At 41.3% G+C, this 23,227-nt stretch overlaps 1 protein-coding gene across 4 annotated transcripts in view; it reads right to left on the bottom strand.

The window, feature by feature from the left end:
- Nucleotides 1-23,227, bottom strand: part of LOC122809309 (guanylate-binding protein 1-like) — a 713,173-nt gene that overhangs the window by 480,637 nt on the left and 209,309 nt on the right. For 3 of the 4 annotated variants that reach the window (XM_044080701.1, XM_044080703.1, XM_044080702.1), the window contains exons 7-8: nucleotides 4,858-4,952; nucleotides 4,157-4,234 (exon numbers count right to left, since the gene is read on the bottom strand). In XM_044080701.1, the coding sequence (XP_043936636.1) occupies nucleotides 4,157-4,234; nucleotides 4,858-4,952 (173 nt within the window). The remainder of the gene's footprint in view (nucleotides 1-4,156; nucleotides 4,235-4,857; nucleotides 4,953-23,227) is intronic. The other variant, XM_044080704.1, reaches the window with a different exon arrangement.

Genomic DNA, 23,227 nt, shown 5'->3' with positions numbered 1-23,227 from the left:
GCACTAAAGCCAAAGGCAAAGAAAGTATGACAAAAAGTGATGGGCTAGCAGTTATGGCCCAGCTAGTAGTCATGACTCTCCACAGGTGTCTTAATTGTGCTATCTGATGACTTGCCAACCATCTTACTTCAAAGGGAAGAAAACAGCATTATCAGAGTGCGACATATGTTCTAGCATGTATGAAGCACTATCATTACCTTCTGGCATTCCAAAAACAGTCAAAAAAGCAATAATGACTTCTCTCCCAAGACAATGTGTTAAATTTATTTAGGCTAGTGCCCATCCTGTTAACAGATCCTATAATTACATGGCAGTATTTCTAAAATGCACATGCACATATAAATGTAAATAACTGCAAACCTACTGATATATATATATATATATATATATATATATATATATATATATATATATGTGTGTGTGCGTGTCTGTCTACTTAAATTGATCTAAATTCACAAATATTTATACACAAAATAAACTGACAAAAAAATCTAATCTCAAAAATATCTACACACAAAACTGAAGTTAAACTAAAGAAGGATTTATGCATCTTCCCCACTACTGTGCTACCTCAGTTAGTATACATATTTAGCAGGGAGGTAGAGGTGGGGCTGCACTAGTTTTGAATGTGGTTAGAATTTATCAATATGCTTCATTCTAGATATTTTGAGTTTAGATACATCACCATCACATTCTTTGTCATGATGCCTTTTCATACAACTTTTGTTCAAAAGATTATTCCTGTAGTTGGCTGTCTTGCTGTCATAAGAGATTACTATGCTAACAGTTTAAGAGCCCTTACTTGCCTAGCCAATAAAACCTGATTTTACCATAAATATCGCCCCAAGGGGCAAGAGGATGGCATGGACTTGTGCCTATGCAGAGTATCTTGCATATTTCCTGTGTTCATAAAGGACAGAGAGGCACTACCCTAAGTGTGAATCTGTGATTCCCCATCCATTGGTCCAAACTGAGTTTGAAGAGGGCCAGGGAAGGACTCTGCTTAATGTGAATAGGAAGCCTGTCCCAAAGAAGGGGTAACCTCTGAGACACTTATATGTCTCTCAGTGTGTTTTGTTTGAGTTGCTGAATAAGTTTAGATCCCTAGATCAGGTGACCTTTGTGCTGTTTGATTTCTGGATGTAGAGCAACTCCATCAGGGCTGGATTTGTGAGTGCCTTTTAAGCCCAGCAAAGGTCACCCCTTAACAGTCATTAGGAGACAGAATAAAGGGATAGGGCTTTTACTCTATCTGCATAGGACATTTTGTTTGCACCCAGCATTTTCTTTTTGAGGAAATTCTGAGGTCAGTCCAGCTGTTAAGTGTCTAGTCAAGTACGTGCCAAATGGTGCACTGTAGTCAATTATTGGTCTAATGAAGGCAGAGTACAGCAGAATTATAATTTCCTTATATCTGGATGCCATACCTTTACTTATAAATTGTGCCATATAGAAGGACTTCATCACCAGTGTGAACACATGGGCGGTCAAGGTTCAGGCTATCTATCTGTGTACCTACACCTCTCACCTCTGAGTCTAATGTTAGGGGTGTGCTACTGATGTTGCTATTTGCAATGTTATTTGACTTTCCAAAGGGTAGGATAAAACTTTTTTTTTTTTTCACATTTAGTTCTAGGCCATCATTCTGACACCAATCATTTGTCTGATCTAGACCCTCCTGAAGGATAACAACATGGTTGGGGGATTCAATGATTCCCCCAGCTTGTAAGTCGTCAGCAAGTTACGTCATCCTGAGGCTTTCCACATTAGCCTAGACAGCAGAGAAATATAGTCCGAACAGGAGTGGTTCCAGCACTGAGCCCTATGGTACACCGCTAGTAACTGGCCACATCTGATGACTTAAGGATTTATGCCCAATTTTGTGAGAGTTTTGTATCAAATGCCTTGGCTACATCAAGGTAAGCAGTATGTACTATTTTACCCTCATCCACAGCCTTAATAACTTTCTCAAAGGAATCAGCCATATTCCGTAGGCATGACTAGCCACTGACAAAGCCAAATTGGATCGTATCCAGCATTTGGAGGTTTCCTATCTCATTACTTACCAGATGAAAGAATTGATAAGACTGCAGTATACGGAAAGTAACTGGAAACAACTGAAATGAGACTGGAATGAATGCCTTTTATTTTATTATTTACTTATTTATTTGTCTTTTGTTATCCAGGTTAGTCCAACTGGGCTGGTGGACCATTTACAGTGGAGACCCAAGGAGAAAAGTTCCACACAAACAAAAAATAAATAAATAAATAAAATAACAATAACAACAGCAAAGTTACATCACAACTAATATGAATTTGCATAGATAACTACATACATTCATGTTATATATGAATATGAGTACATTTCATCATATCATGTGAAATGGACATTAACGAAGCATAAAATTCAACAAAAACAACAGCTAAAAACTACAAGAGTTAGAAACCTGTAGTAAAAATGTAGATTTACAAAAAGCAACATAATGCACTTAAAATCATTAATGATTAAAACCAAGGTGGTAGAGAGCAAGAAGAAATTAAATGAAGGTTAGAAGTAGAGGGGTGGGAGGAAAGATTAGAAGAGTACAGAGAGTGAAAAAAAAGCAGAAATGAGAAGAGAGATGGGGGGGGGGGGGTTACTAGCTAAGGAAGCGAAATGAAGAGATTTAAGTTTAGTATTGCTCAGCGGTACAGCTGAGGTGCCCACAGTAGCAGTTTTTATAAAGTTGTATTAAAGCAGGGAGAGGGGAGGAACTGCTGTAGTCTAACAGTTGGGCAAGTATATAGTTAGGTAGGGAGGTGGCAGATGCAGGAAGGAGGGTTAGCAAGGTAGTTCTTCAATTCTTTTTTTAAATGAATTGGAGACTGGATAGAATGTAAATTGGTTGGGAGTTTGTTTCAAGTTTGAAATACAGAGCATTTATAAAGTAATCTTCCTACTGCTTTGTTAGGCCTATAGGTGCTTTATTTGATAATTACCCAAACTTGTCTCAAACAGTTGCCAGTCTCTCCTTTATGGGCCAAGCCTTTTTGTACTTTTCAGAATGAATTCTGCACACGCTGTAATTCAGTTGGTTTACCAGATGTTAACAATATCTGAATACTGTCTGCAATAACACTGCCAATAAATAATAAGTCTGTAGAAATTCTGGAATGCTGGGACAACACTAATAGTGCTGATAAATATATCCAAAGTTTCTGCACGTATATTCTGATTCTCCTGAATAATATCAGCTGAAACAGTCTTTTCCTCCTAAATAGTATGGATACTCAACCTGACTTCTGTAGTCAGGCCCGAGTGTCTGTTCTGCAAGAGCTTTATCAAAGCAGTCCAAAAATTAACTTACTGACTCAGCTGACTATGTCTGAGGTATTTCCTAATAATACCAAAACACTGCAAAGTTTTTAATGCCTCTTTAGCCTTGGTTCTCAGACCTCGTCTTGCAAATGCTTCACAGTGCCTAACTGTCTATTCTTTATCTAGCATTCCACTGCAAGTACATGTCTTTCCCTTAAGAAAGGAGCATTCTTTATTGTCCCTTGAAACTGTTATTTCTACACATCTCATGTGTAGCCCAATTTCCAACAGCACCCTTTTGGCTAACAGTATTGGAGGCGGTCATTGTTATCCCAGTTCTTGAGCGATTCCATTATGGAAATCTGTACTGTTGTCCCCATACTTAATCTGTCAAAAATTTTACATCAGATGCCCTTCCTGACATAACCCTCCCCATTAATCCGGGTTTGGCACCAGCACGAAGAAACACACTGGCCTGTGCATCTCCCAGTGGCTGGGTTATGTAATGTAATATGACACAATCTATGCTAAAATATCATGTAATAGTACCAGAAACCTCATTTACTGAAAATATTTATTTTTGAACAATGCCGTACATTTTAGGCATCAATCTAGTTTGGTTTTCTTCAGAAAAGTTTACATTATTTTTTTACCTGTGCTGATGGCAGCAGTCTGTACACTTTGTATGTGCATAAAGTGTACCATAAGCCTTAAAAAAATATCTGTTTTACCTTAGTCAGTACAATTATCAGTTTGAGTTTTTAGTCTATGGAAAACCCAAAGCAGGTGAAGTTAAGCATGACATTTCTCTGTTGTAGAGTGTGAAGCTCTGACAGCAAGTGAAATTAAATCTTGTACCTTTTTATGCCTCCAGTGTAAGTCTGGAAATAATGGCTGTGTTGCTGACCGACTCCTTTTAATACCTTGAGAAATGGTCTTAAAAAAAAAAAAAGAACATGAGATGAAGTTTCTGCACTGTTCTCTTTACTTATCCTCATCTCTGGTGGGACAAAACTCTCTAGTATCACAGCCTGGTGAGTCTGTTTTTGTTTTGCTAAGGTTGTCTCCTTTTCGCCTGTATCTTTACTAAGGTTTTATTAATTGGTGTTGTTTCAGGTGTGCAGCTGTGTGTGTTTGTTTTACTCAGCTATTTATTAACACATGAACTTTCCTGGGTCTGCCCTTAAAGCTGTTAGCTTATACTCAATGATGTTCGCCTTACTGTCTGGTTACAAAAACAGCAAAATAGATAATCAATACAAACAGCTCCTCCAATAGCAAAAAACACTTAGTCTTTGATTTGGAACACATGCAACAAGAACCCAATTAGGCTACCTTACTATTTGTACTGAGTTAATTATTTGAACGACTGTAGACATAAACTGCTCTGCTGAACTATGTACAAATTTTTAAACTAAGTTATGCCAATTACATTAACAGTTTATTTTTTCTGAATGCTTTGCTGTTCTATGTAATAAAATCACATGGGAAAAAGGCTTTTGGGTTCAGTCTATCCTACTTAAATAAAATAAAAATAAATAAAATAAAGTAAAGCATACCTCCTCGCAGGTCACAGTTTCAAATACCTCATTCAATAAAATGACATTTCCAGTGTCAAGGCAGTTGATGTAAGAATTTGCCAATGAGGCCAACACTAGAAACGGAAGAAAGTCAATGAAAATCAGTAAGGTTAGACAAGCTAGAGGTGTGTTAATCAAAAGAAATATAAACCAGTAGGCTGTACCATAATAAAAGTAGTTGATTAGAAAAAATGTAATTAAATCTAAACAAGTTGAAACACAGATGAGGGACGGGATATATAAGAAATGTCCCATGCAAAACATCTGGCTGCATTTGAGGTTTTCTGAAGATATATACTTTAATTCTAACAACATATCTGAAACTGCAAAGTTAATGCTATTATATTAGACAGTGGCTCACAAGACTTCCAACCTAATATTAAAAATACAGAGAGTAAAAGCTGCCTGTGCTGTTGCAAAGCTGATTTTGCAGAGCAAAAGTGAAATCTTTAGGAGTTGTTAAAAATGCATGCAGGCAGCATGTGAAGACAAAACTGGCTGATATTATACTTCTGAAGAGGGCTGAGGATTTCTAACCTCCTGACTACAATACTGGACGTTGTCAAAGCTAAAAATGCACATTCGTCAGATTTAAATTGGGGTTGTATATCTTTGCTAAGAGTCAGCAGTGCTGTATTAGATTTTCAGAAACAATATCTTAGGGCCCCACTTCATGAGCATTAGTGTTGTCATACATTATGCAGTCCAGTTCTAAAAGGTGATTAATAAACAATGTATTTAAACCTCCTTTCAGAAGTTAACAAAAACAAAATGTTGACTGAATATGAAAATGAACAGCTGCTGCTCCTGTAAAAGGGTGGCACATTGGTGCAGCAGCTGTAGAATCCACACTGTTGCTTCACAGTGGTTGGTTCCCCAATTAAAATCCTGACAGGAGCGCCATCTGTTCACAGTTTGAAAGCTCTCTGTGTCCACATGGATGTTTGTTGAGGTCTCCGTTTTCTATATGTGGCAGCTAGACTGATTAAGTTCTAAGCTGCTCTTAGTTTTGCGTGTGTGTGTGTGTGTGTGTGTGTGTGTGTGTGTGTGTGTGTGTGTGTGTGTGTGTGTGTGTGTGTGTGTTGCATGATACAGCAGTGCTTCATCCAGAACTGACTTCCTGCAGTATGCTTTCTGCCTTCTGGGATAGGGTCTGACTCTGTAACCCTGTATTGGATAACAGTGTAGTGAATCAGTGACTACATTACTAAAGTAATTTGAACAGCTACTTAACTGCTTTTCATGTTATAGGTTAGTAGGTGAATACTAAGCTAGCTGCCCTTAAAGGCCATTTTAAGCCTGACTGATTATTTCTATACTACCTATAGGACAGGGATTAGTTCTGGCTGAGACAGTGATTATTTCTAAGAATACCATTGAGTGCTTATGGGGGTCATATCGTAGGAAATGCATTTAGGTGCTACTTCTGTCTGTAAGTAGCACAAAGGGACAGACCTGAGGTAAATTTCCTCATTCTGTCTTCAAAAACTCCAGCATGCATAGACAAAATCCCAATAAATTTATGGTTACAATGTCAAAGATTCACGTATACTGGTTTCACTTTGACCTTCTTCAGTAAAACTAAAGTGAAAACAAAATAAAACATTTAAATACCCTGAAAGGTACTGATAATGTATCTCCCATTTAAAAAGATTATTATACAAACAAATAAATCTATACAAATACACAATCAAAACTATTTACCATATAAAAATGTGATTAAAAAATTAAAGATAAAGTGGTGTTATTGATCATTCAATCTAGGACTAATTAATATTCCAAGTGTGGTAATCCAAAATTATTCCTTCTGAGATAGAAGGTTTATAAAACAGATTTAGTTGATGTCATGGTATGATTCTATCAATACCCATGAAATAAAAACTGTTTAACTTGATGTCTGTACAACGCACTGGATATCTAATGACATTTTGCATTACTCTTATGTTCTAAGATCTGGTTGTGAATTGATGGGAAGTCTTTCCTACATAAAATCCAGAACGGTTACAAGTCACTATATATATAACCCATTCAGTTACTGTTACAGTTTTGAGATCTAGATTACAAGATCTACTAACTTTTTACAACTTATGTTAGATGTCCAATTAGGAAAAATGTAGTATTTATATAAGCTGGATGTTAAATCTTGACACATACAAGTACCACATTGGGCAGGTATGCAAGAGTTGCTATATTGGATAGAAAAATCTTAGTTATATATGCTGGGCTTTTTGATGTGTATGACTGAGTTGGTTCTGACTAAAAATGTATTTTTTACCTTATTCCCTCCAATACAGCTCTTTTGAGTGTGTACCTTTAACTCCCAGTGGGTGTGGCTTCTGCCTTTAAAAAATGAAGTTATCACCTTACAGTTCTAACAAATGCTCATTAACAGAGTTCAAATATCAAAACAATTGTGTTTGCCATCATGTATGCTTCAAGATAAAATATTCTGATACTTTGTGTGTAGCACGGATTTGGAATTATTAATACAAATATGAACAGGCAATATCTGACACCTAGAGGAGCAGTAGGAGGTAACTGCAGAAACGCCGGCAGATGGCACTCGGCTGTAATGAGAGTATGAATGTTATGGGCAAGTCAAGGTACTGCCATGGGGCTACATTTTCCCCCACTGATGCTGATTATAGGATATTTGGAGGAAATGCTTATCAAAGATGATAGCCACAATCTTTATATAAGCTCAATGGACATGTGGTGCCATTATTAAGATCTTTTTGGTTCATTTTGGAGGGGGATATAGTAGAACTGCAAAAAATGTATTTATTTAAATGAGAACAAATGGAGAATTTAATTTATTGATGAATATGATTTAAATATCATTTTGTATTTGAATTATTTGAATGTGCTAGTTTCAAAATATGAAAATTGTGGTGTTAATACTACACTATATTGTAAAACTTTGCATAAGAATTCTTATTTGTTACCTGCCAGTAATCATCCTAAGAACATCTGTGACAGTGTACCCTTTTCTCAATTCTATAGAATCAAATTTATTTGTTCCAGAAATAATTAACAACTACATTCTGAAGAACTGACAGACTGACAGACAGGCTGTTGAACTAAGGTTATACAAGAGATTCAGTGTTTAAAGACAGCATAAAGCTTACTTGAAGGATAGGATAAAACTTTTAAATTACATAGAAAGACCTCCTAAAGGTCAGACTCCTTTATATTTTTTAACAACATAAGCTTAAAATGTGGCAGATTTAAGAACTTTAGTAGACAACTATTGGGGGTTATTACAAGCTGATAATGATATTGCTGCGTTGATTCCAAATGACTGTAATTTGGTATATAGCATGTGTGTCCAACCCGCGGCCCTCAGAGCTCTTCCATGCGGCCCGCGACCCGTTAAGTACCCCTTAAAGTAGAAATTAAACTTTTTTTTTCGTTCGCGTCCTTTAACGTTTATGCGCATGCGCCACATTACATGTTTCACTTTTTTTTTATGCCAGCGTCTTTCCGCTGGTATGCGCATGCGCCAAAGCGCCATTTTTTGCGTCGCGTGATATATTCATGATCAACAGGTGAAGGAAGAGCATTGTGATCACGGCGAAGAAAGAACTGAGAGCGAGGGGGATTGTAATATTTATTTTATTTATATACACTGACTACACTACACATCTCCTGCAGTAACAGGTAAGTCGTTAGATTAGTCTTAGTGTTAACTAGTAACTGTAAGGCACAACACTGCTCTAATCTACAAGGATGCCTAGACCTGTTTCAAGGAAGGATCAAATGTTTCTGAAAATGTTAGGTACCTACAAACTTGTGTTAATTTTATATGGAGTCAGGATAATGTGGAAGGATACCAATCAAGAAATGTGTATTTTACTAAATAACAGAAGCACAAGAACAATAAATAATCAAGATTTGCTTTGGTGTGTGTGTGTGTGTGTGTGTGTGTGTGTGTGTGTGTGTGTGTGTGTGTGTGTGTGTGTGTGTGTGTGTGTACATGGGGGAAGTTCAGAGTCCTCTTACGAGCTTTAAAATAAACCAAGCACCTACCACCCTGCTTATAAATGTCTACTTTGCAACAATGAAGCATGAATGGTAAAGCTCAATAAAAGTACATACATTTTGAATGCTATTCTACTGTGTGCTTTTTTTTTAAAGTCCTTCAGAATACTGCTGTGTTCCTGAGTGAACCACTCAAGTACATTGCTGTTTCCTGTAGATAGGGTTGGATACTCACATTTACAGTTATCACAATTACTTCTGAGAAAAAAATATTTACAACACATGCCAAATACGGAGAAACTGCCAACAATGTTTGTGCAACATTAAAAGTAAATATAATGGCATGCAGTGCTAGAAAGATAGAAAAAAAGCAAGTACTGGCTGCAGGTACTGTGTTTGGCACAATTATTTAATCTGCAATACAACCTCAGCGTCTTCAGCTTGTGTTTTAATGACTGCAATATGTAAGCATTACTGGTATGAATTGTGTGTGTGTGTGTGTATTGCAGTGCTAAATGTTACAAAGCTGTTGCATATAGCAGAGTATCACCAGCATCATTTGATTTTTCCAGACGTTCCTTTATTAATGTTGCAAATGTATTTATTATAATTATAGCAATAAGCAGACTTCTACGGTAGTGATGTTACAAACTCTGTTCATACACACTGTGTTGTCAGTGAAATCATATGACTACTAGTCTGCTATGTGCTGGGTGAGTGAATGGTCACTATTCTAACTACACATCCTTTATGTCTCTGAGCAAGTTTCGAAGAAACTAATGAGATATGTTGTTGTATGTGAACTCATATTATTATAACATTAGTTAAATATAAAGCTGCTATGTGACTGACAATAGAAAATGTATGGGACTGCCTAGTTAAGTAACTTAGAGTTTGTGTGTGCAGACAGCTAGCCTATCACAGAATCCTTTAGTTTAGTTTGTATTAGTCTGCGTGTACCTGGGGTATTTTGCTCTTCAGTCTACGTGAGAGACCTTTTTTTTTTTGCTCTTCAGTTTACGTAAGAGACCCTTTTTTGTTTTTTTGTCCTCACTTGCCGTTTGCAATGATATATTTTACATGCGGCCCCGAGACCATTTCTGTTGACTCAATGCGGCCCTTGCAACTGAAAAGGTTGGACACCCCATAGGAAGGGTAACTCTGTCGGACAGTTTCTAGCTACTTATAAAAAAAATAAGACAGAGGTCTGCCCTTGAGTAACCAAATCACTATTTGGTGATATGTTGAGGGGTACTTCTCCATGTGGATCATGTCCAGCATGTAGATATGTCAGAAAAGTCAATTTACTTCAGCCAATGCATCCACAGATTTTGAAATCAGATGTGGTTAACTGCAATTGTGAATGGGTTATACATTTTGTGACGTGTAACTTTTCGGCATTTATGTAGGAAAGACTTCCTGTTGAGTCAAAAAACAGAATTTAAGAACATATGAGTGATACAAAATGTCACTGGCTATACAGTGCATTACACAGACATCAGATTAAACATCTGAGCAGTTTTTCATTTTATGGGCATAGATAAAATCATGCCCATGACATCAACTAAATTTGGTTTACAAAAACTTCTAAATGATGAGGAATAAGTTTGGATTATTACATCTATGACATTATTTAGTCCTGGATTGATTACTGAGAATACAACTTTACATGTAAATTCCTTTCTGCTCACATTTTTTTTGCTCATGATACAGCTTTGATGGTATTCACTGGTTGTTTAGACTAGTTGTTTTTTTATAATGGTCCGTCTCTTTAAATTTGAGGTACACAGGCCAGTGCCTTTCAAAGTATTTAAATGCTATGTGCTGTTTCCACTTAAGATGTGCTAAAGAAGGTGCAGATTCACACTGAAAGCAGCATAGGTGGCTCTTTGTCCTTTAAACAATAAATTTATTTTTATTGGAATACTCTTTTTTTTGGCTGTGCATGCTAGATTTTTTGAAGACAGAAGGTTGGTTTTCATTCCGTGCATACACAGTCCAGGAAGTTTTCAAGCAGAATTTTCAGACTGGATGTTTAATAAATGTCCTTATTCCCATCTTTAGAGTCGGGTTATGCTTGAATATGGATAAGGATGAACTTTGTTTTACATGGAGGGGGAGTCTGTTCCAGACTATACTGGTAACCTCTGAGAGATGTACCTGTCTGTCCAAACCACTCTAAGTTACAGAAGAGGTTTAGGTCCCTGGAACAAGTACTTCCGATACCAGATGACTTGCAGATGTGTAGTAGGTCCATCTGTAAAGGGTCAGAGGATGCCTTATAAACAAAGCACAGGTCCCCTCTCGGCAGTCTGTAGGATACCGAAGACAGTGACATTGCTTTGAAGCGTCTACGTAGAACGTATATTTAAAGCCCTGAAATCTTTGTGAGCAGCCTCTGTGGGTGTTCAAGATGTCACATATGCCTGGCCAGATAAATGCCAAAAGGAACAGTGCACTTAATGGCTGGCCTGATGAGAGCAGAGAAAATGGGGACAATGGCATGCCTGGACCTGGAGGCTACCCCTTTGCTTATGCAACGTAGAAGGCCTTTCTTACTGCTGTGGACTCATACTGGTCAAATGTAAAGTTGTCCACATATATTCCTGAATCCCAAACTGCAGGGTTGACTCTTAGGTGCTTATTGTCAATATGGTACTTTACTGTGGTACTGGGTTTCCCAAAGGATACAATAATGCATTTTTTTGGCATTTAGTTTTAGTTCACAGATTTGGCACCAATTATTTGCTTGGAACAAGCCTTCTTGCAAAATGGTTCAGTAATTTGGAGATTCAATGCCTACTCCTAACTTGCAGTCATCTGCATATTTTGTCAGTCAAAGACCCTATTTCAGAGAAGTTGGCACCAAACTGGAGAGTACTGAGCTGTGTGGGACTCCACTGGCTATTGTTTTTTTTTTTTGGAGGTAGTTTCCCATATTCTTACCTCTTGAGTCCCCACTTGTGGGCCAGCTGCCAATCCATTAGGTGAAGTAGAAGTTTATTCTCAGTTGGGTAAGTTTCTCGACTACTCCTGAGTGTGGTATCATGTCAAAAGGTTTGGTAAGATCTTGGAAGTTCTTATATTATTAAAGAACGAAAGAACTCAAAAAAATCTACTGTGACATTTTAAGTTTATTTTCAGTGTATGGTGTCATTTTACCCTTTTTGTGTTCACTTAGCAGTTTGTTATTAAGTTTATAAGATTCTAGGTGCTGCTGGTATCTCAAGTTTTAATATTATTTCAAGGGAAACAGTTTTATGGTCAGATGACACGTAAGATGTGAGACACAACTCGCCCTTATTAGGAAGAATAAGGTCAAGGGGGGGGGGGTTTGCCCCTAGTGGGTACCCTCACTAGTTGTTTCTTGTATTAATAATGTCCAGGAATCTCTGTGCATATGCACTAGCAGTGGTGTATGTTTCCCAGTCTACAGTTGGACAGTTAAAGTCATCCAGGAGAATGGTATTGGGTTTAATGCTAAGTAACTCCAGTTCTTGTAAGTGAGTGCTGTGTCTATCTAGGGTCATAGAGGGAGTTCTATAACTGGCTGCAATGTGATAAAGGACTTTACTGATGGTGAGTGGGACATGAGGAAGAAGTACTTATCATGCTGCTTAACCATCCTGGATGAAAGACACTTCCTAATAAACACTGAGACACCTCCATCTTTTTTCCCACCAGCACAGTAGCTGGTCTAAATATATGGAAGGCATTAGAGCCTGCACAGCTGGAGTGTTCTTCACTGATTTAAACCATTCTTCTGTCACCATGCAGATGTCTACATCCTCCATTGTGAAGTGGGTCTGTAGGGAGTGGAGTTTGTTTAGGCACCAAGCAATGATCAGTAAAACTTGCATATTACCTTTCACTCATACGGTTACTTTGGTAGTTATACCCGGTTAGCAATACCTAAAAAAGGAAGTATGGGAGTGGAGAATGTCTTAGCCAGTATTCAAAAACCTAGAGGGGACAGCTGCAGACCATCCCTGGCAAAGCAGTATGGTCTGTTAGTTATGTTCTCCCAGACTGACAAATAATGTACTTCCTTTGAATGACACCAAAAGCTAAGCCAATTACAGAAGTCAATTATTTTTTGCACATATCTCAGCATCATTGGAAACAGTAGAATGTTGTTGAGTCCTAGGCTCACACCTGCTGAGGCACATATAGTCCGGGGAGGTATGTCTCAGGTCATTAACACACATATATACTATGATACAGTCATACTGGCACTTTCTGTTCAAGGATGTGAGTGCATGTGTGTATGATCAGATTGTTCCTGGCACCAGACAAGCAAATGACCATCACCCTTTCCTTGCACAGCCTGGTAAGAGGTACATCTGTACGTCTTACAATGCAGCTGCCATTTGGGTAGATGTCTACCTTATGGGCCTAACATCAAAGACTTTAAGATTTTAGTGCTATGTGAAATGGCAGGCTTTGTATTAAGAGACTGTTGCTGAGGGTCTTCAATGTCTCATGTTATGTTTTGGAGGTCTTTATGGTTTAGGCAAGTTCACCTTAAGAGCCTCAGCATATGAAGGATTATGTGTTGTATGAGGGTCATTATGAATTGTGGTGTACTACAGATGATCCTAATGTCTTGGTTGTCTGTGTGTGAGATTTTGGCCTGCAAGGACATTATACATTTCTCACATAGCATTATGCTGTAGTAACAGGTGACTGTCAGACAGCATGAGATAATTCTTACATCACATGTCAATCAAGCTATTTACAGAAGTCGTGGGAAAGTGATTAGGGTTGCCAACCATCCGAAATTCTTCTGGACTGTCCAGAATTAAGGGACACTGTCAGGAAAATGGAGACTGCCTTTTCCAGGCAGCATACTGTTAAAAATTATCTACAGGAGAGCCCCTAAGCAGCCAAGTGTTCACAATTTTGGGGAACACTCTGCATTTAACATTGACTTAGCCCAATGTTGAACAGTGCGCTTGAAATTCTAAACTGTAGCACTAGGACCCCGAGTGTGTGAGTGAATGCATGTATGAGAGTGAGACAGAGATTGATTGTTTTATTATTTTACACTTGTTAAGCAACTGTTTAGCATATGTAAAAAATAAATAAAACAGAAAAAAATGTGTGTGTCTGTTTATGTTTCTGCCTACGTGTGTGACTGAGCATGTGTATGAAAACAGAAGAGACTGTGTGTATAAGAGATCAAGAGAGAGAAAGCGACTGAGCAATCTTGTGTGAGTGAGTGTGTGTATGAAGGCAGAAGAGAAGGGTGTGAGAGATCGAGAGAGAGAGACTGAGAGTGATCGAGCAATCATGTGTGAGTGAAAGCGTGCATGATAACAGAACAGACTGTGTGTGTGAGAGAGAGAGTGAGTGTGAAGAGTGACAGCGAGCAGTCGACTTAAAATTCCATCTGGAACTAAAGAGATTTGAGTCGGAGGCCAGGTGTTTGGAAATGGAAGCTGTGGAAAAGAAGCGTCAGAATCAGCAAGAAAAGGAGATGCTGACTCTTTTCCAGAGTCATGGAGGTAATGGGGAAGGGAGTAACCGGACCCCAGAAGCACAAAATGTCAGTAAATTTCTTCCGCAGTTTACAGAGGGAGATAATTTTGATAGTTTCTTTCATATGTATGACAGGGTATGTAAACAGTATGATGTTGACCAAAGGCTCTGGATATGGTTCCATGGTAAATCTGTAACTGTGTTGCCAAAACTTGCTGATCATGAATGTTTTGATTATACTGCTAAGAACTGTTTGTTAGATTTTTTTAAGCTAACACCTGAAACTTACAGGAAAAAGTTTTGTGAACATAGACGCAAGGCAGATTAAAGTGTGTGTGAATATGTTGCCGAACTGAGCACTTATTTTCATAGGTGGGTGAGTGGATGTCAGGTCACCACTTTTGAAGGGCTGTCAAGACCTTTTGGTGAGGGAACAAACCCTTAGCACGTTGTCTGAGGACATGAGGATATGGTTGGCTGATAGACAATGTGCTACTTCACAAGAGTTGGGGAAGAAGGGAGACCTATACCTAGCAATCAGGGCATCCCTGTACAGGAAAGGGACCCCCTATACTGCTCATGGGTCTAAAGGAACCCATGGTGGGCAGCACAGACTGCCCCAACAGAATCTGCCAGTAGCAGGGGAAGCCACTAATCCAGGTACACATCCAGGACCTAGGGTTAAATGTTTTGAATGCAACCAGTGGGGCCATGTGGCATACAGATGTCCATGGAGGCAATGTGGGGAACAAGAAGTGAGACAGCCAGTAAGTGGGGAAGACAAAATGCCAATAGTAGGTTGTATTGAGATAACAGGGTTACCAAACTACCATCCTGCAGATGTCTTGATAGGGAAGGATTATGATGAGGCAGTACTATGTGTTAATGCAGTTTCACGCAGTCAGACTTTGAGACAAGCATGTGGGTCTGGTAGCCTGGGGGAGACCCAGACAGACCGCATACTTGCAGCCAGGACTGGTGAAGTGATTACTTCAGGGAGGAAGCTATGCTGTAGCAGTGAGACTGAAGGTGAGCCACAGCTGCTTGTGGGTACTGATGTTCCCTTGGACAGAGTGACTACAAAGGTAGAGGTGAGTAGTAGGACCCAGGCTGACAGTGAGGTACCACTGTCAGAGGATCCCAGACTTCTTGTGGAAGGGGAGCTGGGGAGGGTTACAAAGAGAGAGTTGAGACAGGCTCAGCTCCCAAACCCTACACTGCAAGGCCTGAGGCAGGTAGCTAGTGAGGCACCAGATTCTCAGGGAAGGGGGAATCTGTATACTGGGACAAAGGGTTACTGTATAGAGAGTGGACCCCTGAGGGAGGACTAGAAGGTGAGAGGGTACACAGCAGTTGGTAGTGCCTAGAGCCTAACATCTGGCGCTTCTAGCCATAGCCCATGATATTCCCTTTGCAGGTCATATGGGCATAAAACGTACAAAGAGATGTATTATGCAGAACTTCTATTGGCCTGGATTTTCCAGAGATATAACAGGGTACTGCAGGACCTGTGAGCAGTGCCAAAAGGTAGAAAAGGTGACAGCACCTTTGATGCCTTTGCCTGTGAATGAAGAGCCATTTCAGAGGGTAGCTATGGATATTGTGGGGCCTCTGAGTAATCCAAGTTCCACAGGGGAAAAAGTATATCCTAGTGATGGTAGATTATGCTACAAGATACCCCGCGGCAGTGGCTTTATCCTCTATCGAGGCAGAAAAGGTGGCAAAAGCTTTGTTAGAGATTTTCAGCAGGGAAGGTTTCCCCAAAAAAAATACTGACTGAAAAGTACAGTTTTGTACCTACCATAAATGTAGATGTTCGAGTGCTAATACAGCTGCAGTCATAACAGATGGGTTCTCCTGCCGTCAGGCGGGTCCTCGGTTGGCCGAATTCCAATGTCTAGGTCCGGCGTCGGTTGTCGTCGCTTCTTCCCTGATGTCAGTGCGACAGGAGTATAAAAGAACCAGCTGACGCCATTTTCTTCATTTTTTCTTGCCCCAGATGTCAGGTGCCCCCAGAAGGAAGGCAATACATAAATTTGTGTAAAAAAACAATGTCATATAATCAAAATACATTAGTTGCAAGCAAATACACCATAAAAGAATACCCCAATCAGGTAGTATGAGGAGATGTTAGCCAATAGGCCTGTCCCAAGAGGGGAAGGAGGGAGGGAAACCTGGACTGCAGCTGTATTAGCACTCGAACATCTACATTTATGGTAGGTACAAAACTGTACTATGTTCATCATGCATACAGCTGCAGTCATAACAGATGGGTAGAATCCCAAAGCTAAGAAAGGGGTGGTAGGCACTAGTTGGAACTAGGAGGAGCCAGGATGCCCTGCAAGACTGCAGTGGCAAAGCCTGCTCTAGTTTTGGAGTACAATGGTAGGTGGTAGTGCTTGGAGAAGGTATGCACAGAACTCCAAGTGGCTGCTTCCAAAATATCTTTGGTAGGAACTCCTCTGAGGAAAGCTGCAGAGGTAGATGTGGCCCTTGTGGAGTGAGATCTGATGCCTGCAGGTACAGTTTTACCATGAAAAGAGTAACAAAACCGTATGCAGTGGGCTATCCATTTTGAGATTGTCTGTTTGGAAATAGGCATAGGACACAAAGAGCTGTTCTGATTTTCTGAAAGGCTTTGTTCTGTCCAAATAATAACACAGTTGTCTGTGGATGTCCAAGGAATGTAATAATCTATCCCCTTTGTTTTGAGGATTAGGATAAAAGGTAGGTAATTGTATCGCCTGATTCAAAGCTACCCTGGATACCACTTTTGGCATAAAGGACGGGTTGGTTCATAAGGAAACTCTGTCCTGATGGAAGATGATAAAAGGCTGCACAGCCATGAGGGCTTGTAGTTCCGAAACCCTACAAGCTGAAGTAATAGCCAGAAGGAAAGCTGTTTTCCATGACAAATATTGCAAATCTGTTGAGGCAGCTGGCTCAAAAAGAGGCAAGGTCAGCTTTTCTAGTATAAAATTGAGGTCCCAAGCAGGTATTGGTTGTTTCCTTGGGGGTTTTATATTCTTAGCCCCTCTGAGGAACTGTCTTAAGAGGGGGTGAGAGAATAAAGGTGGATCAGTGTTGTATTCTGCAGAAATGGCTGAGGCATGGATCTTGATGGAGGAGAATGAAAGTCCACTGCTTAGCAGTTCAGCCAGATACTGTAATATTTGAGGTAAATTCAGTTTTCCAGGATTCTGGCCCTTTTTCTCATTCCAGGCACAAAACCGCTTCCATTTTGCGGCGTAGGCTTTTCTAGTAGATGGCCTTCTGGCCTCCAAAATGACATCCTGCACCTCCTTAGAGAGTAGAGTCTGTTGTGATGTTAAGGAATCTTCCATGCGGCCAGATTGAGTGTTTTCAGCTGACTGTGAAGAGTTTTGAAGCTGTGCTGAGTCAGAAGAAGAGGCATTAGAGGTAGTGTCCATGGTGGGGAATGCGTCAGGCTCCTCAGGAGTGGGTACCAGTGTTGTCTTGGCCAGTCTGGAGCAATGAGAATCATCTTTGGTCTGTCTGCTCTGGTTTTTAATAGAACTTTGGGCAGCAGAGGAAGAGGTGGAAAGGCATAAACTGTCATTGTTGTCCAACTGAAAGAAAGAGCATCCACTCTCCAGGCCTTTGAATGAAAAGTCCTTGAGCAGAATTTTGTCAACTGGTGATTTTTGTGGGAGGCAAAGAGATCTATGTCTGGCCTTCCCCATGCTTGAATTATTTCTGTAAAAACTTGAGGATGCAACTTCCATTCGTGTGGATCTGTCACGTTTCTGCTCAGGTTGTCTGCCAGCGTGTTTTCCTTGCCTGGCAAGTACTGTGCTTGAAGCTCGATTTGTAATTCCAGAGCCATGTTCCAGAGTGACATGGCCAGTCTGCAAAGGGGGTATGAATGGGTTCCTCCCTGTTTGTTTATGTACCACATTACTGTCGTGTTGTCTGTCCTTATCAATAGTTGACCTGGATGCAGAAGGTCTTTGAAAGCTATAATAGCATTTATTACTGATAGCATTTCCTTTTGATTGATGTGAAGGTGCTTTTCTTTTTGGGACCATTTGCCCTGAATGCACCGATCTGTCATGTGTGCCCCCAGGCGTAGTCCGAGGTGTCTGTTGTGATGACTTGATTTGCTTGAGGCTTGCAGAATGGGAGACCTGTGTTTGCTTGGCATGCTTGAGCCCACCACAGAAATTCCTTTTGAAGACATGGAATTAGTGGTATTATTGTTTCCAAACTGTGGCTGTGTTGAGACCATAGGTTTTTCAGGTACCATTGAAGTTTCCTCATATGCAGCTTTGCACATGGGATTAGTAGGATGCAAGATGCCATAAATCCCACAGCCTGCAGGATTTTCCTTGCAGTCAGCCTGGTAAAATCTGCTAGTGTTCTGAAGTATTGAGTTAGTTGCCCCTGCTTCTCTGGCGTGAGGTAGGCCATCTGGGTGTTTGTGTCCAAGTTGGCACCCAGGAAAATTACTTTCTGAGAGGGTATCAGCCTTAATTTCTTTTTGTTGACCGTGTATCCCAGAGAATTCAACAACATTATTACATAAGCCAGATGTTTCAGAAGAATGTGCTTGCTGTCTGCTTGTATCAGGCAGTCGTCCAAATATGGGTATATTTGTATCCCTTGAAGTCTGCAGTAGGCAATTACTGATGCCAGGCATTTCGTGAATACTCTGGGCGCAGTAGATAAGCCAAAGGGCAATGCAGAGAATTGATAATGGGTTGAACCTGCAAGAAATCTGAGGTATCTTCTGCAATTTTGTCTGATTGGGACATGCAGGTATGCCTCCTTGAGGTCCAATGTTACCAGCCAATACTTCTTGCCCAGCATGGGAAGAAGTTGCTGTAAAGTGAGCATATTGAATTTTGGTATGAGTAAAAATGTGTTTAGGATGGATAGGTCCAAAATAGGTCTCCAATCTTTTCCCTTCCTTGGTACCAGGAATAGTCTGGAATAAAAGCCTTGACCTTGTTCGTGAGTAGGTACCTCTTGAATAGCTTTCATGTCCATGAGATTTGAAATCTGTTTTTGTGTCTCTGCCTTTTGATTGTGTGGCAGGTTTGGCATGCCTCTCATTTTTGGAAGGGTGTGAAAATGGAATCTGTAGCCTCTGTTTATAATGTCCAGGATCCATTTGTCTTTTGTGACAATATGCAATTTTTTTTAAAATAATGCCAGTTTTCCGCCTAAGGGTGCTGCCATTTGAGCCTTGCTTGGCATGCAAAGGGGAAAGTCATTGGGCTTGCTTTCTGAATGGCTGCGAACTATCCTCACCACCTCTTTGTGTAGGAGCTTGCCATTGTCTGCCTCTATATGATCCTTGAGATTGCCCTCTGCCCCTCGGGCGCCTGTATCTACCTCTTTGGGGTCTGTCCGTGGCTGGAAAGGACCAATTTTTGGAAGGCCAATTTCTACTGAAACGTAGAGGTTGTACCTGTAGAAAATCCATCACTGTTTGCATTGATTTAGCTTTTTCCTCCATTTTCTTTAATACCTCTTCAGCTTTAACACCAAATAATACATCCTTTTGAAGAGGGGCATCTAGCAATTTAGCTTTGACATGATCTGGTAAGGTTTGTTCCTTGAGCCAGGCATGTCTACGTATCACTGATCCTGTAACCGCAGCTCTACATGAGGCCTCTAGAGCATCAAAACCACATTGCAAGGTATGTTTACCCACTTGTTCTGCACTATGCATCAAATCCTGCAACTTCTTCAAGTCTGGTTGTTCAGGTTGTGGCATTTTACTTCTCAATTGTGATAACAGAAACTGCTGGTACTTTAGCATATGGAACTGGCAGTTTAATGCCCTCATGGTTAAGGTGGCCGAGGTATATACCTTTTTTCCCCACCTTTCTAAGGATCTGGAATCTCTCTCGGAAGATAATGGATTTTTAGCAGTGGAGGCCTTAATTCCTTTTGGGCCCTGTGAGATAGTTTCTGGGTCAGCCGCAAGGCTTTTGTATAAAAATTGGTGTGAGTCAGGAACCCGGTAGTACCTGTCAGGCTTGACAGGGGCTGGAGGTAAAGAATCCGGGTTAAGGCAGGCCTCCGAGTACACATCATCTAGTATGTCTAAGACAGGAGGTATAGCCAGAGGCCTGTGCTGAGGTAGCAAGAGAAAATCCCTAAGCCTTTTCTTGGAATCAGAGTACTCTTGGCCTTCCCAGTGGAAGTGTTCCCTTAAGGTATGCAAGGTTTCCCCAAATGAGTAATCCTCTGGGGGGGAGACAGAGGGAATGGACTCCTCTGCATCAGAATCTTCAAAAGGGGAGTAAGAATGTTCCTGTTCATCAGAGTGCTCTGATATAATAGAGGCCTGGTCAGAGGAGGGGGATTCTTCCTCCACTCTGGGCCTTTTGTCTGGGGGGGGGTTTGAGAACCCCTGATAAGAGTAATTAAATCCTCAGCCATTTTGAGCATCTGTTTTTTAGGCATGGGGCCTGGAGAAAGGCCCTGTGTAGCTTGTCTCTTAGAATGCATGGCTGCTTTAGACTTAGTGAAAGCCTTGATGGAAAAAGAAGAGGAAGGTCTGAAGACACCTTGAGAGGAGGCAGACCTGTCTAAATTTTGAGATTCACCACCAAGAGTGGCTTCGGTATCTGTAGTCGGGGTGTGGGCCGAGGAGCCAACGACCTCGGGCACAGAAGACACCACCAAAGAAGTGTCGTCGGTAGTCAGGGGCTGCGTAGGCGCCTCGCTGAAAACCGGACCACCTGCAGTCAGCTTTGGCGTGGTGTCGGTAGAGGCCGCGGACCTCGTGTGTCGGTCCTTATCTTTGCGTTTTTTAGACAAAACTGGAGTCGGAGTATCCGATGACATAATATAGTTAAATTTTTTGCCAAAATAATGCTGGGCGAACTCCGCCCAACGTTTAATGGTGCGTTTATTGAATGTAGCACAAAAACGACAGACCGAGACGTTGTGGTCTGGGCCTAAGCAAGGAATACAGAGGGAATGAAAATCCTTATGCGGTATTTGCTTCCCACATGAAATGCAATTATTAACTTTGTCCGACATCGGACTGAGGCAAGAAATGTTTCCCCAACAGGGTACTTAGCTTTCAAGAAGACTTTGGTTGCAAAATTTACGTAATTTCAGGAGCTGGCCGACCGGCACTTGCGAAATGCTTCTGCTTCGGTCACCGCGCGGCAAGAAAGACTGGAGAAAATGGCGTCGGCTGGTTCTTTTATACCCTGTCGCACTGACGTCAGGGAAGAAGCGACGACAACCGACGCCGGACCTAGACTTTGGAATTCGGCCGACCGAGGACCCGCCTGAAGGCAGGAGAACCCATCTGTTATGACTGCAGCTGTATGCACGATGAACATCAGGTGCCAATTTCATGTCAGGCCTGCTGGCTTGTCTGTGGAAGTAGTGTGGGGTGAAGCACCTGAATACCACCCACTACCATCCCCAGACTAATGGTCTTGTTGAGAGGTTAAACTCTACACTCAAGTCCATGCTACGGACATTTGCAAACCTGTTTATTAGGGGCTGGGACAAATATTTGCCCCATCAGTTGTTTGCTTAGAGAGGTTCCCCAGGAATCCACAGGTTCTTCACCCTTTGAGTTGCTGTATGGGCATAGGGTGAGGGGACCTCTAGATTTAATTCAAGATGAGTGGGAAGGTGAGTGTGAATCTCACAAGGAGTCTGTTGTGGCATATGTCCTAAACATCAGGACAAGGCTCAGGGAACTCAAGGGCTTGACCCAGGAGAACATAGCAGAAGACCAACAACAGAAAAAGGTATGGTTTGACAGGAATGCTCGAGCTAGAGAGTATGCTGTAGGGCAGCAGGTAATGCTTCTCTCATTCCTGTCAGACACAACAGCTTGGGAGGGACCCTACGAGGTGGTAAGAAAGGGAAGTGGTGTTAACTATATGGTGGAACTGTTAGGCAGGAGGCAGGGGCAAAAGTGTGCACCATGTTAACATGATGAAACCTTACCACGATAGGGAGGCCCTTGTGCTGAGTATGTGCAGTAGCTTGCAGGAGGAGTCTGAGGGAGATCTGGTGACTGATCTCCTCAGTGAGGCTCAGACAGACACCTCAGTGGAATGAGTAGCAATGTCCCAGCAGCTATCGCCTATCCAAGTTTGAGAAATGCAAGCAGTGTTACAGGAATTTGAGGACATGTTCCCTGGGAAACCAGGGTTCACCCACCTGGTGCAGCACCAAGTGGATACAGGACCTCAAAGGCCTATTAGGGAGGCCCCTTATAGGGTGCCTTGAGACAGTCAAATAGAGTCTGAGGGAACAGATACAGGAAATGTTGGAACTAGGGGTAATTCAAGAGTCCAACAGTCCCTGGGCCTCCCCAGTGGTGCTGGTGCCAAAGAAGGATGGCAGCACCAGGTTCTGTGTGGACTACAGGAAATTAAATAGTCACACAGAGTCAGATGCTTACCCCATGCCTAGGACAGATGAGGCCCTAGAGCAGCTGGGTGGGGCTAAGTATCTTACAACCATTGATCTTACCAAGGGTTGCTGGCAGGTGCCCTTGACTCCCAGTGCTAGAGAGAGGTCAGCCTTTGTGACTCATTTTGGCTTGCATCAGTTCACAATGATGCCCTTTGGGATGAAAAATGCCCCAGCAACTTTCCAGAGGCTGGTAGATCATATCCTAGTGGGAGCAGGAGGGTTTGCCCTTGCTTACCTACATGATATTGCCATCTACAGCCATTCCTGGCAAGAGCACCTTCAACATGTCAGGGAGGTGCTCTTGCCATTCCTGGCAAGAGCACCTCCCCGACATGTTGAAGGTGCTCTTGCTATTCCTGGCAAGAGCACCTCCCTGACATGTTGAAGGTGCTCTTGCCATTCCTGGCAAGAGCACCTTCAACATGTCAGGGAGGTGCTGGGCAGACTACAGAGGGCAGGG

The sequence above is a fragment of the Protopterus annectens genome, chromosome 8.part0 (assembly GCF_019279795.1).
Source record: "Protopterus annectens isolate FY-2018-M chromosome 8.part0, PAN1.0, whole genome shotgun sequence".
Taxonomy (NCBI): domain Eukaryota; kingdom Metazoa; phylum Chordata; order Ceratodontiformes; family Protopteridae; genus Protopterus; species Protopterus annectens.
The sequence above is the reverse complement of the archived record's forward strand: the minus strand, read 5'-3'. Positions and strand labels throughout refer to the sequence as shown.